General features: G+C 43.6%; 1 protein-coding gene across 2 annotated transcripts in view; it reads right to left on the bottom strand.

Annotated features, from left to right (window-relative positions):
• gphna (gephyrin a) overlaps positions 1-16,703 on the bottom strand; it is a 42,266-nt gene that overhangs the window by 6,639 nt on the left and 18,924 nt on the right. Inside the window, exons 14-22 of one of the 2 annotated variants that reach the window (XM_079287158.1) lie at positions 15,764-15,883; positions 15,604-15,662; positions 14,687-14,840; positions 14,455-14,576; positions 13,512-13,599; positions 13,249-13,322; positions 12,047-12,111; positions 7,983-8,086; positions 6,830-6,926 (exon numbers count right to left, since the gene is read on the bottom strand). In XM_079287158.1, the coding sequence (XP_079143284.1) occupies positions 6,830-6,926; positions 7,983-8,086; positions 12,047-12,111; positions 13,249-13,322; positions 13,512-13,599; positions 14,455-14,576; positions 14,687-14,840; positions 15,604-15,662; positions 15,764-15,883 (883 nt within the window). Of the gene's footprint in view, positions 1-6,829; positions 6,927-7,982; positions 8,087-12,043; positions 12,112-13,209; positions 13,323-13,511; positions 13,600-14,454; positions 14,577-14,686; positions 14,841-15,603; positions 15,663-15,763; positions 15,884-16,703 lie in introns of those variants that run through there. The other variant, XM_079287159.1, reaches the window with a different exon arrangement.

Raw genomic sequence — 16,703 nt, forward strand, 5'->3', positions numbered from 1 at the left:
AAAGGGATGGGCCGTCAGAGTTGCCGACTTGGCGCTTTCTCACAACTGTCATTGATGCTGCTAGCTACTTTTTATTGGAAATAGTTTGCAACACTGGGCTGGGTTTTTAGGTTGGATCATTTTAAAAATTAAGCGTACTCTAGTTTCCCAAGATTACCAACCCTAGCTTTAACATATACTGAATATAACTTAAGAATGAAGGGAATTCATTCTGTTGCTATGCTGATAGCATCATTGACTACAAATCATTTTTTCACATTTGGTGTATACATGTTTAATGTCCCCTCCTATTAATTACAGTAACAAGTAACTGATCGGTCCCATCTAAAACAGACACCTTATTTGAAAACACCACGTATTTTAAGGCTACATCCATATCCTTTGCTAAGATTACACCTAGCTATTATTAATGCTTATTTTGTTCTGCACAACTAACGAACAAAAGCATAAATGTTCTCTAGTGTGACAGAGTCTTCAGCCACCAGCACAGCTACGAGTGAGAACAGACAACAACGAAACCGAGGAAACAAGTGAGAGACGTGTGTTCAGGGGCGGGCTGGCCACAGGGGATACCGGGGGAATCCCCGGTAGGCCGACGGGGGTTTGGGCCGGTCTAATACCGGCCCACCTCCATTACTAACCAGCCCTCGCTCTGAGATCGCCGACTCCGACTATATTCTATGCTTCACAGAACACGTTAAATTTACTCTGTGTTGAGAACACCGTACCGACCAGGACTGTACGGTGTTTCTCAAATGGCAAACCCTGGATCTCTCCGGAGATAAAGGCCCTCCTCAAGGAGAAGAGGGTTTTTAGATCTGGCAACAAAGAGGAGCTGAGGACTGTGCAGAGGGAGCTGAGGATGAAGATCAGGGAGGGTAAAGATGTCTACAGGATGAGGATGGAGGAACAGCTGCAGCAGAATAACACCATTGGGGTCTGGAAGGGCCTCAAGGCGATTTCTGGGTTCAAGGGGCCCAACCAACAGCCTGAGGGGGACCAAAAGTGGGTGAATGAGCTGAACTTATTTTTTAACAGATTTGACCAGCCATCCACCCCTCCCCCCACCCAGACCTCCCTGCTGCTGCAACCCCCATCATCTGCATCCCCTGTGGATTATTACCCCCCCTCCCCCTCCCCACAGCACTCGGCTCCCCTCCACACCTCTCATACTCAGCACTCTACGACCAGCAACCCACCCCCACTCCAACACACAGCACCCCACCCCCCAGCGTGTCCCTCAACCAAGTGAGGAAGGAACTGAGGAGGATCAAGGCGAGGAAGGCCACGGGTCCAGACAGCATCAGCTCAAGGCTCCTCAAATCCTGCGCAGACCAGCTGTGCGGGATAGCGGAGCACGTATTCAACTTGAGCTTGAGGCTGGGGAAAGTACCACAGCTATGGAAGACATCCTGCGTGGTACCGGTACCAAAGAACCTGCGGCCCAAGGACCTCAACAGCTACAGGCCGGTGGCGTTGACATCCCACCTGATGAAGACCCTGGAGAGGCTGGTTCTTGCCCATCTCCGCCCTCTGGTGAGTTCATCCCTGGACCCACTTCAGTTCGCCTACCAGTCCGGCATCGGGGTGGACGACGCCGTCATCTTCCTGCTGCAGAGATGCCTCTCTCACCTGGAAAAGGCTGGAAGCACTGTGAGAGTCATGTTCTACGACTTCTCCAGTGCCTTCAACACCATCCAGCCTTTGCTTCTGAGGGACAAGCTGGAGCAGACCGGGGTGGACCACCACCTCACTGCATGGATCCTGGACTCCCTCACCAACCGTCCACAGTATGTGCGGATACGAGAGTATGAGTCAGATCGGGTGTCCTGCAGCACAGGGGCCCCACAGGGAACCGTTCTGGCTCCATTCCTCTTCTCCATTTACACCTCGGACTTCAAACATAACTCTGCCAACTGCCAACTGCAAAAGTTCTCTGACGACTCTGCAATCGTCGGTCTCATCTCCGCCGATGATGACAGAGAATACAGGGAACTAAACCAGGACTTTTTAGGATGGTGCCAGCGGAACCGCCTCCACATCAACTCCAGCAAGACCAAGGAGCTGGTGGTGGACTTCCGCCGGGGCAAACGCCCTCCTCCGACACCGGTGAGCATCCAGGGACTGGACATTGAGGTCGTGAAGTCGTATAAGTACCTGGGTGTTCACTTGAACAATAAACTGGACTGGACTGACCATGCTCACGCTCCTTATAAAAAAGGACAGAGCAGACTCTTTCTGCTGAGGAGACTGAGGTCTTTTGGGGTGCAGGGAGCACTCCTGAAGACCTTCTTCGACTCCGTGGTGGCATCAGCCATCTTCTATGGAGTGGTCTTCTGGAGCAGCAGCATCGCGGCAGCTGACAGGAGGAGACTGGACAAACTGGTGAGGAAGGCCAGCAGCGTGCTGGGGTGTCCACTGGATACTGTGGAGGTGGTGGGAGACAGGAGGATGATGGCGAAGCTCTCATCCCTGATGAGCCACGCCTCCCACCCCATGCAGGACACTCTGGCAGCTCTGCACAGCTCCTTCAGTCACCGGCTGATTCACCCCCAGTGTCTGAGGGAGAGATACCGCAAGTCCTTTCTCCCCGCTGCTGTCAGGCTGCACAACAAACTGCTCTCGGTGGACCACTAACACTTTGAACACTAACACTTGAACACGAACACTTTGAACACGTTGAACACTTCTGAACACTTTAATTCATTCACCTGGTGCAATATCTAATCCGTGCAATCCCGTGCAATACCCAATACGTTTAAGTATTATCTTATATTTTTATTCCGTATGTATATTCTGTATATACAGGTATATTTAATATTCTTCTTTACTGTCTTATTTTATTACTGTTTACTGTTTAGTTTATTATATTACTTGATTTTTATCTTTATTTTTTACTTGTGAGCAATGCTGCTGTAATCCTGTAATTTCCCCACTGAGGGACTAATAAAGGATTATCTTATCTTCTTTTATCTTACTCTAATACTTAAAGTCAATAATCGCTGACTGAGATTTATACGACTCCTCGCGATCTGTATTCACACTCATGGTTTTCATCTGTGAGCCGGCAGCACCCCTACACACACCCACACACACACACACACAATCACACACCCAGCATGCAATCTGCCCCAAAGAGGCGGGTCTATGAAGCAGTTTAGCCAATGATGCTTTAATGCTGATTAAAGATATGAATGAGTGACATACAATTTAGTCAATCAGCGTCCTCAAATAGATTCAGCTTTGGGCAGAATCGATTCTGGAAAGTGGTGCAATGTTCATTAAATGACTGTATCAAGAGTTCAACATCATTGAGATTTGTGTTAATATCACAGTAGAAGTGCATAGAGAACTGATCAGCTGTACTAATGCGGGAGTGGAATGTTTGTTTCAGACACAAGGGGTCAGCATTGACAGAAAGATAAAAAAAAATACATTTATGGTCACTGATCAATGGGTCCTCACAACGGGTATTATCAATATCAAGACCCAGAGAAAACACAAGGTCCAAGGTGTGACCACCCCTGTGAGTGGCGCCAGAAACATTAAAAGATTCAGTAATATTCATTGTAGTGTCATTGATATGCAGATTAAAATCACCAACCAGAAGCACTTTGTCTAGCTTGATAATAGAGGTCAGAAAGTCTGTGAACTCTGATAAAAACTGACCTGCAGGACCTGGAGGTCGGTAAATTAAAAAACGGTAAAACGGCTTTAGTCGGGCCACTTTAGTGAGCTGCAGCTCAAAAGTAGCATAGGATGCTGTGCTCCCCAATTGGCAGGAAAGCTGATTCTTCCAGACCACGGCGAGACCTCCACCGCGGACGGTCAAACGCGGTGTCCCAACATAAGAGCAGTCCACAGGGCAGAGTTCATTGAAATGGATGCATTCCATTGCCAGGTCTCGGTCAGAAATAAAAAAGCCAAATTATGACTTGTGAACAAGTCATTTAAAATGTGAGCCTTGTTTGTTACAGAGCGTGCATTAATCAGACACATTCTGATGGGGGAAGACACTGCGTCGTCATCTGTGTCGTAAGTGTGTCGTAAGTGTCTGCTGAGTTGACCACGGAGATCTGAGTGTCTGCTGACTTTACCGCAGCGATGTACAGTAGTATCCAGGGAGAGCAGCGGAAGTCGCCTTTTCTCTACGGCAACCCTGAAGGGACATCATATCTCTAATACAAAACGATAAACATGAGACAGTCTGACTATAGGATGTTTGCTGGCTTGTGCACATGTGTACACATGTGTCCTGGTGTTCTCATGTTTCCTTACCTCCTCATCCCTCACTCCCTACCCTGGTGTTCTCATGTTTCCTTACCTCCTCATCCCTCACTCCCTACCCTGGTGTTCTCATGTTTCCTTACCTCCTCATTCCTCACTCCCGTAACTGTCCGTGCTGGATCTGTCCCCGTTGTTTTAAAAAGCTAAAAAAGTTATTAGCATGACGTCATCCAGCTAGCCAAACCTGTCTGGTGTACAGCTAGTACAGAAGCTCCGCATGTACTGCTTCCCTTTCCCGAGTCTGCTGTCTGATTGTGAGGTCAGGCTGATCTGATATCAGCTCTTTGGCTGCAGAATCGCCGCCAAAGTTCTCCTCTCAAACGGGGGTTGAAGGAGGAGTGCTCGCGCTGGCGCGGGCGCCTGTAGAGACTTCTCCTGAAGAGCACGCGCAGCGAGGGGGGAAAAATATTTTTGGCACCACACTGAATCTATTTGAGGGCGCTGATTGGCTAAATTGTATGTCACTCATTTATATCTTCAATCAGCAATTGGCTGAACTGCTTCATAGACCCGCCTCTTTTGGGCAAAAACGATTTTGCCCCCCTAGATGCGCGTTCTGAGATGTGTCGTGCACACAGACAGAGAGCACGAGCAGGAAAAGCATATATTTTGCGCAGATATCACATTTTACACACATTACTGGGTACATTCCGCAGTTCAAAAACACAAATATTGACAATTTGTACAATTTATTATTATTATAATTTCTTTTTTTTGTGTGTGGCTCAAGGTGGGGCCATGCCCCATTGCCCTCTATTGACCAGCCGCCACTGATTATATTATACAGCATATTATTATATGATTTATATATGATTATATTATACTGAATTCCCTGTGTGGGTGACACAAATAAGATGTCCTGACGTGTTTGTCAAAGTGTTATTTTCTGCTTTTTTTCATGTTGGAATAAAGGTTAAATATGTAACTGCAAAGTAGTAATACGTGTTTGATACCTTAATTGTTTTGCATTAAATCATTCTGGGATGTTTGCTGACATTGATTGGATGTGGCACAGCCCTACCTAGAACATGTTCCACCAGCTCCACTGCGTATAACCATCTGATACTAGCCCAGGGTTCAGCATATTCATCTAGCAAACTATACCTACCTTTGAGTGTTACAATAGCCAGTATCATTTTATTCAATGTATCCATTCAGGCAAATTGGTGGATCCAAATGTTGTAAAAAAAAACAAATATGATGTAATTTCTTTGTAATCATCCAAAATAATGTTAAGTGTATGGGTATTTTTCCAAATAGGCCACTGACTGGTCGATACATGCGATGCATTGAGTGGGCAACGCGCCGTGTATTGAGTGGGCCGGTCTGACAGTAAACTCCCGGGCCACTTTTTTCCCCCAGTCCGCCCCTGCATGTGTTGACCACATTTATGGACCTATAAATACATATGAACTTTGATTTGTAAGTGTTCATTTTATAGTAAATGGAATGTGTGTGGCAGAGAGCGATGGAGCAAGACCTGCAGCCTTGTGACTTAGTCTAAATAAAATAAATAAGAAACGTTTTTTTTCACAAAATGTTTCTGTTAGAGGAAGATTATAGAGGAAGATCTTAAGTATCAAATACGACCTTGTATTATTAAGAGTACTTTATTACTCTGTTGTATTTTCTGTAACTAAGCAACCATTCTACTTCTTGTTAACGCCAGCATCAGTGTACGTGAATAGTAGGGGTGTAACGGTTCACAAAACTCACGGTTGGGTTGGGTACGATACAGTGGAGCCACGGTTCGGTACGTTTCGGTACAGTAGAAAACTATAAATGCCAGAGAAATGTACTTGATTTTAAAATATATTTATTCATTACAACTAACATCATCAAGTTATTCTTTGACTTTGAACAATGATGGAACTATACCTGAGTGACTCATCTTCTGGGGTGTCTTCTTAGCAACACATGAGCATAAAAAACTAAAACTGCTCCTTAATGTTATGTAGTATTGTTACTTACATCTTGCTTACATCTTGTATTGTTACTTACATCTTGCAAAAGAGATTTTTTATCTCAATGGGACTACCTGGTTAAATAAAGTTTAAAAAAAATAATAATAATAATAATTTTTTTATTCAAACGTATTCGGTTCGTCATGCGTACCGAACCGTGAGCCTCGTACCGAATGGTTCAATACGAATACGCGTACCGTTACACCCCTAGTGAATAGTCATGTGGTATTTGTTTTCAGGCGTGTAAATTTGGACGGAAAGTATTTCAAAAACGATGCTGAAATGCCCGTGCGGACAGAGATGGTTTTTGTTTTCAATGCCCGGTTTTAAACAGATATGTATTTGTGTGGATGTAGCCTAAGGTGGGTTTGTAATATATATATACATTGCTGTATACATTGATCTGCATAGATAATGACATTTCATGATGTATTTATTTTCCGTGGTGGGTGTGGTATAACCGTGACGGTGCACCACAGATGGCTCTATGTAGGAGACACACTGACGTTTGTGTGTGTGTGTGTGTGCGCGTGTGTGTGTGTGTGTGTGTGTGTGTGTGTGTGGGTGTGTGTGCCTACCTGTGCTTTGTGCCCAGGGCAGTGGCTCCTGGTGATGCCAGGTGAGAATACAGCGGTGGTACTCTGGTCTAGGATCCAGCTTCACGTCACAGGAAAGCTGAAATACACACAAACACACACACACACACACACACACATAATGTTAGGGACTTATCAAATTTAGATTTTACATGGTCCAAAACCTCAAATTTACAGGTATTACTTGAATACAACCAATGTTGTCTTGTCTTGGTACATTGCTTCACACTATTTTCTGGGAGTGAGAAGATCAACACCACTCTCGTGTCTGTACACTAAATATTATTGATTGCCATTGACAGTGAACGGCATTCATTTCTGCACAAACATCTGCTTGTAGGTTTCTGTTAAAAGCTGTGATGGGCTGATGGGTTCTGAGATGCATTTCTTTCAAACTGTGGATTTTTACATTTCATTATTCACAGAAAGTTCTCAGTTACTTAATGTGACATACAATATTATAGTTCCCCCGTAGAGCTCAACAGTGAGATTCCAGAAGTAAAGAAAATCCGTCATATTCTGGATTATAATTATTGGCCATCATGTTGTAACCATCCAAGGTAGACTCACCACGAGCTATGAGATTGTCAAACGATGGTAGATGCTCCTGTAGAAGACCTTGTTTTAAGAAACACATTTTCAATGTTGTGGAGAAGTACTACACCACCCAAAATCTTCAACAGTAGCAACAAGCTCTCTGATTGGTGGAGCTCGCTGTTACAATGGAAATGTTTACCTCTTCATTTCAGATGTTTAGAAACTTCAGAAGTTTTTCGGGAGTTTCCTGAGGCGGCATTCGCCATTCGCAATGGTTCATGGGATGAGTAGTTCCTTCACTTTTAAAATAATTATGTACATAGTCTTGTACCTTTACCTTTTGTTTTGCTAAATCAAATGTTTTCTAGGTCATGGTTGATTTCGTGGTTTGTTTAATTAACTCTTTATGTAAAGGATTTTCTGAAAAGACAACAGAGTGAATGAATGGGAATTCCACTTTGGAAACCAGAGCCGTTCAGAAAGTGGACGGTCACTATTGAACTCTAGCGGGACGTTCTCCTTTTAATCTCCTCTCCACAGGGAGGTCAAAGGTCGGTTGGAGCTCGTAGACATTTGTGTGTGTGTGCGTGTGTGTTACCCTAGCTTTAATAATTGTAGGTCTAGGGTCCAGAATGCCTTGCATCTTCCTCAGAGCAGGAATCACAAACAGGTTACATGTCACTACTGCAGACACTGGGTTACCTGAAAAAACAACACAATACCGGGTTACTATGGCAAATGAAGTTACTCTACAAAGTTAGATCATCAATAGATCATTGATACGGTTGATATTGGTGCATACACCACAGTGCACATGTCCACTATATACAAACACTAATATCTGCTCCGTGTCTCCATTTGCATTAAACGTGTTTTCCTGTACAGGTGTGCTAGCTGCTTTTATCTTTTAACACGAGTGTAACCCAGAAACACCCCCGTACATGTATTGTACTCAATATAAATGTATCTTCATGTCTTAGTCATGACCAACACGGGAGACCTTGTCCAGATTACGCGTCCAACACAACCACATTACAAGTCTGGCTGATCATGAGAACTGTGAAAATGTCTTCAGGACAGTAACGTACGTGTCAATCAATTATCAGAATGCTAACAGATTAGGACTGTTTCAAGCTCGCAAGATCAAAGCAATGTCATGTGTGCAACACATCTGAAGAAGCAAAAAAAAGAAAGAAAACAGATCTCATTGGAGGAGTGTTGTGATTGCAGGTGCAAATACACAAACTTAAGACACATCTCGGCAAACAACAAACCAAATGTATCTGGTGAACAGGCGGCTGTGTGGACCACCACAGCCATCAGTTGTCTTTAACAGCAGACATAATAACATTAAAGAGCAACTAAAGCCCCACACCACTTAATTCAGCCTAAAACCAACGTGCATGTGTATTAAGTAGTGTTGTTGATGGATTCAGAACTCATCTTGACATCTTAGAGCAAAGTATATGAATTCTACACTGTCCTCTCCTGACTAAAAACCCCAGGAATTACAAACGCAGTTTTCTATTGGCTGGCAGCTGGCAGACATCCCTGGTGATCGCAGCATGAAATGAGCAGGATTATTCTGGATAAGCAGGTAGTGACAGAAGTGACTGAGGGTCGGGGGGGGGGGGGGTGTCATTATGACAGCTGACCAGAACAAGAAGCTGGGCCATCCAGAATATGAGCAGTATAACTAGGCCAGAGGTTTCAAGGTACTTTTCAAGGACTTAAGAGGCTATCACTTGGAATCATCGGTCAATCAATTGAGGGTTACTTGGAGGTAGGGTTTTGTAGCTATACGGACACTAGATGGGCGATCTAAGGACACTTTTGTGATCTCTAGGGGTCATTGAGGGTCGGAGGGTATGATCAGTGTTCTAAAGGCAAAGTGAGAAAGGATTTGTAGAGTTCAGTTGTTTGAGGCTTGTGGTCAAGATCTACTGGCTTATATGCACATTGCACAATGTTTGAAATGCTGAAGTAAAAATACAGACATGTATTAAGTTCGAATCATCATTAACTTCATTACTATATTTAACATTGTTTCAATGAAAAATGCAGAGTATGTGTGGGAAGCAACAGTAAGTTGCAATCAGAAATACTGAATTTGTACACTTTAATCTTTGGTTATGTTCACTGCAACATCCAAGACATATCGCATTTTAATGTTTCCATTTGGGCTTAAAGGTCATTCAGAAGTAGCAGGATGAAAAGGGGATCTGTGTAGTCAGAGGTTATTTATGGGTCATTGTGGGTTCAGCATCAGGACCTACTTCCTCTAGGTGCTGGGGTTAGTGGTTGCCTGGCCTCACTCGGGGCTACGACCTCCAGCAGGGAGGCCCCAGTCTCTCTGAAGTTGAAGTTTCCTTTAATAACAATAGCAATACATGTACAGTGCCGGACCGGAGCAAAGACCACACTTCAAATCACAGGGGCCCCAGACTAAGGCCACATGACACACTATACTGTAGGATTCCTTGACATTACCATGGCAACATGACAACTAGCACTGAAAACAACGGTGGAAATGCAGTTTTAAACAGCACAACAGGAAAGGTGCTTTAGTCAAAGAGAGACTGGGGGTTCTACAGCGGCTTTACAAGCCAATCATTTTTAAAGTCTTGCTGTTGGCAGCTCTTCAAAGGACAGTTCTGCCCATTTCTAACCAGAGTAATCTTTTCATTGGGACAAAATTAAGTGATTTTTGGTACCAAAAAAACTAAAATGGACTGAGAAATGAATGAAATATGATGAACTTTACTAGAAGCTCAGGTTTGTTTGTCTCACATTGACAAACTTACTCGTGCTACTCAGAGAACCGGGGTTACGCAAGTGTCTCACTGCAGCTTCAGTGTATGGCTTGTTAAAGAGCGCTAGCTAGCGAGCTGCCCATAAAACGTTGGCATCACTTCGAGATTAAGAATGCTGAGTGGCGTTTTAAGGAGAGAGGTGAGTGGAAAAAGACGAACCTGAAAGCAACCAAGGCTTAAAGCGCCCAGACCACTCGGGAGACATCCATTCAAAAGATAAAGTTTAATATATGATAAAAATGCTAACAGTGGAGTATTTTTGTGCGTTTCAGACCTTGAAAAAGAGCAGTAAGTAGTCGCTACGAGGTGGAGGAGTTTCTATGGCACTGTGTTGGGATTGTTTGCGTGCCAACAATGGCGACTGAAACTGAGCGGATCATATTGGAGGTGGAAGCTAAGAAATTTGAATCACAGTTAATTTGATTGAAATGACTACAACACAGAGAACAGATATCAGAGGAGATGGTGTGTACCATCATTGAACCGACTGAAGCAGGGGGAGGGACTTCCTCAGTTAAGCTCTCCTCGATTTGTTCCACGTTCATGGAGAAGAAGGAGCAGCTGGAAACGCGTGGCAGGAAATAATGCTGTCAATCGGACCAGATCAGTTGTTGAGATCTGCGTCACCGCGACTTGTAGTTACATTTATGGTGAGGTGCACATCAGGCTATGCATAGATTATTAACCAGCTTTAAACAGCAACACATCTTGGAAATATATGACATCTAAACTGCAGCCAGATGGGCATATTCATAGTCTTGACACTGTCTCCACAACATAGACAATAGAGGTGTAATGGGTCGACTCCACGTATGGGCTTTGGATCTTGCAATCTGTGCACTTTTCTACACTGTAACGACAACATAAAAAAAAATGATAGAAGAGTACAGAACAACTTAAATAATGTTAAAGCTGAGCAGCGGGGGGAATTCAATGGTACTCGGGCAAGGTACAAATCAATCGCACCTAAAATCAGAACTCGCAAACCCCAAAGATACAAGGGCCAAAAGAAGTTAAGAGTCTTTTGTTTTGTTCTGCCTGTAAAACCCACTCGTTGTTTTTTCTTCAATGAATCAATCCCTAGCTTCAACTGGGCAAATACTTGAAATTATGTACTGTGTCATGAAAGAGATCACGCCTGAACGCAGTGGCTCCCAGGGTCAGGGTCAACCTTTTCCCCTTAAAGCGCCCCCTACTCGTATCTGTGAAAAGCTGATTCCCCTCCTCCTTAAAAAGATTAGAAATCCCTGAACAAACTCCTCAATTTGAATAATGAGGTTCAGCGTATTAAATGGGTTAGTCTGTTTTTATCAAATCAACTTTTATAAATGAATGTATCCCGTCACTTTCGTCAACGTAAATGAAGTGATGGCATCTTGATAGATTTTATTTTTTAACTTAAATGCTCCGGAGTTACTGGAAGTGTTTGGATACAAGTCAGAGACAATCCTACACAGCCACTGCTGGAATCTAATTCTACACGTAGTGTAATACTAATACTGATCTGTTCTCCAACACTGTGCACAAATACCAGGTTTAAACAGAACTATTTTTGACTGAGGACAAATTGAATATATATTTTTAAAATACTTTTAGAGACTTAATTATCCAGTAAATGTGTTAAGATTGTATTCATACAAATGATAAGTCAGAGCACACAAATCCCAGCGCACCTGCTGTGATCCCCCCCCCCCCTGACCTGACTGGAGGAACCATCACTGTTGAACGACAACACATGCTCGCAAAATAACTGCAGGACAAAGCAGTAGGGTGTCAAGACATGGTCCAGAGTATTAGACAAGGAGATACACACACACACACTGACTGACTAGAGACATAAATATGCTACCTGGCAGAGCAAAGATAAGTTTCCGTGTTCCATCGATGTCAGCTGTGGCAAAGGTAGTAGGAAGACTGAGGGACAGAAACACACGGGTCGTTATTTTTCCTCTCGATGTCACCAGAGGCAGTGGTAGCATCAACAACAGGAGTAGCCGCAGTAGTAGTAGTAAACAGTAGTAAAAGCAGTAAAATAAAAGCAGCAGTAGTAGTTACAATAATAGGGGTGGTAGCGCAAGCAGTACTAGCAGCAACATTAGTAGCAGTAGTAGAAGTAGCAGCAGTAGAAGTAGCAGCAGTAGTAGTAGCAGCACTAATATTTGTAGAAGGATTAGTGACCATAGTAGTATTAGATTATTAGTAGTTGAAGCAGTACAAGCAGTAGTAATAATATAAATAGGAGTAGCAGCAACAACAGTACTGGTAGTGTAAGTACTTAAAGCAGTAGCAGCAATAGAAGAAAACTAAGCAATAGTAGTAGTACTAGTAGAAACTATAGAGTGGTGCAGGAATGACTCTTAAAACCCAGAAATGAGTCAGCATTTGTGCACTTGTGTTTTTGTGTGCTTGTGTGTTTTTGGTTAGATACCTGAAGATATTTTAACATTTTGTTTTACAATATAAAATAAGTCAGTAAATACCCCTCTTGTGAAATTAGAAGATTTAATTTTTCTTAAAAAATGCTGTTAAGAGTCTAAATGAGACGACTAAACGTAATCACCAGATCACTAGTCCTCCTTTAGCTTAGTGGTGGTGACGTGAAGTCATGTGACCGTGGTGGAGTTCCTGTATAGCCTAATGTTAGCTTTCTATTTCTGCCGATTGCATTTATGCTTCGAAAATCATAAAAGTGGTGTTGATTTCTGAAGACAATCTTGCATAACAAAACGTGTAAGTATCATAAACATTTGTTTGCCACAGAGCTTATTTTCTGCAATCATCCAAAATCCAAGGAAAAGATCCCATTGGCTTTCTGTAAAGGGAACCAGTGTGACGCTAACTTCCTGTTGGACTTCCAACATACTTCATCCTTGCAGCTCTCTAGCAGTAGTGGCAGAGGTAGGAGGATTAGCATTATTAGCAGCACAATCAGCATGACTCATAGGAACAGTGAGTGAGTCAATGAGAAAACGAGTTTGCATATAAAATCATCTTTCCCCCATTTTTATTTACCCCCCGGGCACACTCCTCCACGCCTCTCCCCCATCTCACCCTGGCTTCATAAAGACTCGTCCAAAGTGGATCTGAGCATGAAGGTCAATATCCAGCACCTGTTTGAGGTAGTCCTGATGAGACACACAAACACAGATTCAGAACACTGTAGAAGCTGAATTAACTGTGAGACAGTGCTGCTTTCAGATGTTGGTAGAGCAGAAAACCTAACCTGGAGGATAAACAGTCGGCAAACAAATACATCGTTAAAAAAAGGTTGACGAGTCTGTGAATTATTCAGTAAGTTAGAGGAGACGGGTCACCTTCTCTCCCATGGACACACCCCCTGAGGTGATGATGACATCGGCGCGACTGATTCCCTCATGGAGAGCTGACAGCAGGTCATCAGGGCTGCAACGATAGAGGCTCCTCAGTTTACTATTTAATGGGGAGCGCTACTATGCTGCCTATGGACACTGCTGTGTAACATCTTCTGTGGCTGTGAGGGGAAGCCACATCATTAACGGAAAGCCTGCATTACAAACTGGAGATATGGAACTTGAAAGATGTGGGTGTTCACCAGGCAAAGAAGGTTCTGACAAAAAGACGCAATCAAGTGGGAAGTGAAGGATCCATCTTTTTCTGAAGCTTGACCCGTACGAGGGACTCCTCGTTCAGACCGTTCTTTTTCACTGCTTAATTAAGTGCAACATCAAATGAGTACTCATAAGTACTTCGTATTAGTTGTATTATTAGTTATTTTGTAAAATGTGAAAAAAACGTTTTGAATTTGTAGCAGTTGTCTTTTTGACATGCCTCATCTTCAGTCTGCTGCAGTTCGTGTTTTCCTAAATTTCCCAGACTGCCTGTTCACGAGGGACAGAGCATTAACTTCTTCAGTTTAGCCCCGGAGTAAAAAGTACTTCTCCAATAGTTTATTAACAGTGTTTCAGTTGTTTTGAGCTGCCTGAGAATGTGCTGACTGGAAACTGGAATGAAATGAGAACAAATGTATTGTATGTATAGTCAATGTATCTCTATAACCAAAAGGTGATGAATGAAATTATACGCACCTTATAGCCCAAACACTGCAGGCAGAGTACTTTTGCACGCTGCAAACTGTGTTTTGTTTTTTTACTGTATACTTTCACATATATTTCCTCAGTTGATTTAGACTTTTTTATTTTGGTCAAAAGGACTGGTAGCAAAGCTCTCGATCAAATGTAGTCTGCGTTGTATTTTTGTGTAAACCTATAAGGCTCCTACTTGTCTCCAACGATGCCCAGGTTGATGGTTGGATATCCGTGCTCCTGGATGGTGGACAGCAGGGTGGAGCGGTTGGAGTCTCGGATTTTCCCTGGGTGGAGGTCATCCTCTGGATTTAACAGCTACATACCACACACACACACAAGGACAGAAGAATCACGAAAAACTCGAAATGCAAAGATTTTAAAGCCAAGCCTGTGTGTATTTTCCCGAGTCATTTATGTGCGCGTACCTCGTTTCCGGTGGACATGACGGCCACCACAGGGAACTTGTGCACGCTGACCTCGGTCACTCCCACTGTAGCCAGCAAGCCGATCTCTGACGGGCCCATGTGTGTCCCTTTGGCCAACACACACTCCCCTCGCCTGATGTCATGACCTATGGGTCTGTGCAGACACACACACAAACACGTTACATCATAATAACCGTGTGGCTTTCTGATGCAGCTTTGAATTGCCACTTAGAATTTACACAGTCGAATCTGATTGGTTGTGCTTATCAAAAAATCGTGTGTTTTTTGGTGTTTTTTTTGCCATTGATCCACATTCTCATTCGGGACATTAGCTTTCATCTCTTCCACACCAAACAAAAGAGCTGAAACACCCAATAATACAATACTTTTTCTTGACTTTTGTGTAAGAAATTATTTTATAACTGGTGTTTTCTCCTCTTCGCCAGCCCCGGCGCCACGAAGATCAAGATCAATAGACATACAGCTTTGTCTACATGCCTCCAGCATGCTGATCTGACAAACAATCTTCATGAATTCAAAATACATTTCTGATTAATCAATGTATTCTTTGGTTTTGAAACAGTAGCCTTATGCTGTTATTATTTGATCCTTTCTGACAAGATGCCGCTCTGATGGTCCTGTTAATTTGGACGGTGGAATTTTGTCTACATGGTGATCTGTTCAAACACACTAAAATGGCTGATTGAAAAGCACATGACTTATTTTCAAATTTTACAACAAGGTATTATTAATAGGATGATATTCAGACCAAAAAAGGCTATCCAGAATGGAATGATCCTTTGTTTCAGACACACTTTCCGTCACTGCAACGATCCCACTGTGAGAATCGACAGTCGAATCAGGCTAAAAGTCATTCGCCTTCACTTAGTTCCTTTCGCACATTGTGCTGTTTTTACCTGATGTCCTGTCCGGGCCGGGCCTGGACCATAATCCTCACCTCCAGCTCCTCTGTGCCCTGAAATAAGCCAGACTCAATATCGCCGTGCCTGCTGACAACAACTCGTATATGGTTAAACTAGACAGCACTCAAGGTAACACCCTCACTCGTGTACTCACATCCTCGGACTCCCTCAGCAGCTCCGTGTCCTCCACCTGGACCACGGCATCGGCTCCGCAAGGAATGGGAGCCCCGGTCGTCACCCTCATCACCTGACCTGGCATCACTGTGTGTGTGGGCTGCACATGCGCACATTGAATCATGAATTTGTTTCAAAAGATGATTGGCAACATCAGTGGGATGATATAATCAGACTTTTAATGTCATCTTTTAATTAGTGCTGGGCAAGTTAACGCGTTCATTTCGCATTAATGCATTCATTAATTAACGCCGACAATTATTTTATCGCGCGTTAATGCATTTTTTACATTTATTATAATTTTTTTATTTGAATTCTTTTTTTTATTGAAAGACAAGAGACAATACATATACATAACAACAAGAGGATGACAAGAACAGTGGGATAAAAGCCAGCAAACATCCTATAGTCAGTTGTGTATGCATGTGTGTGTGTGTGTGTCCTTGATCCTTTTGAGATGGGACAAAAAAAAATAAAAATAATGCATCCATCCATTTTCCTCCGCTTATCCGGGGTTGGGTCGCGGTGGCAGCAGGCCAAGCAGGCTGACCCAGACTTCCCTTTCACCGGCAACATGTTCCAGCTCATTCTGGGGGATCCCGAGGCGTTCCCAGGCCAGCTGGGAGATGTAATCCCTCCAGCGTGTTCTGGGTCTTCCCCGGGGTCACGACCCAGAGACCATAGGTGAGGGTAGGAACGTAGACCGAGTGGTGAATTGACAGCTTTGCCTACCGGCTCAGCTCCCTCTTCACCAAGACGGTCCGGTGCAGCGCCTGCTTTACTGCTGCAGCCGCACCGATCCGCCTGTCGATCTCCCGCTCCATCTTACCCTCACTCATGAACAAGATGAATAAAGAGAGAAGCTGCACCAGCTGTTGCTCTCCCTGGAGACTACTGGACATCGCTGCGGTAAAGTCAGC

The sequence above is a fragment of the Melanostigma gelatinosum genome, assembly GCF_949748355.1.
Source record: "Melanostigma gelatinosum genome assembly, chromosome: 16".
Taxonomy (NCBI): Eukaryota; Metazoa; Chordata; class Actinopteri; order Perciformes; family Zoarcidae; genus Melanostigma; species Melanostigma gelatinosum.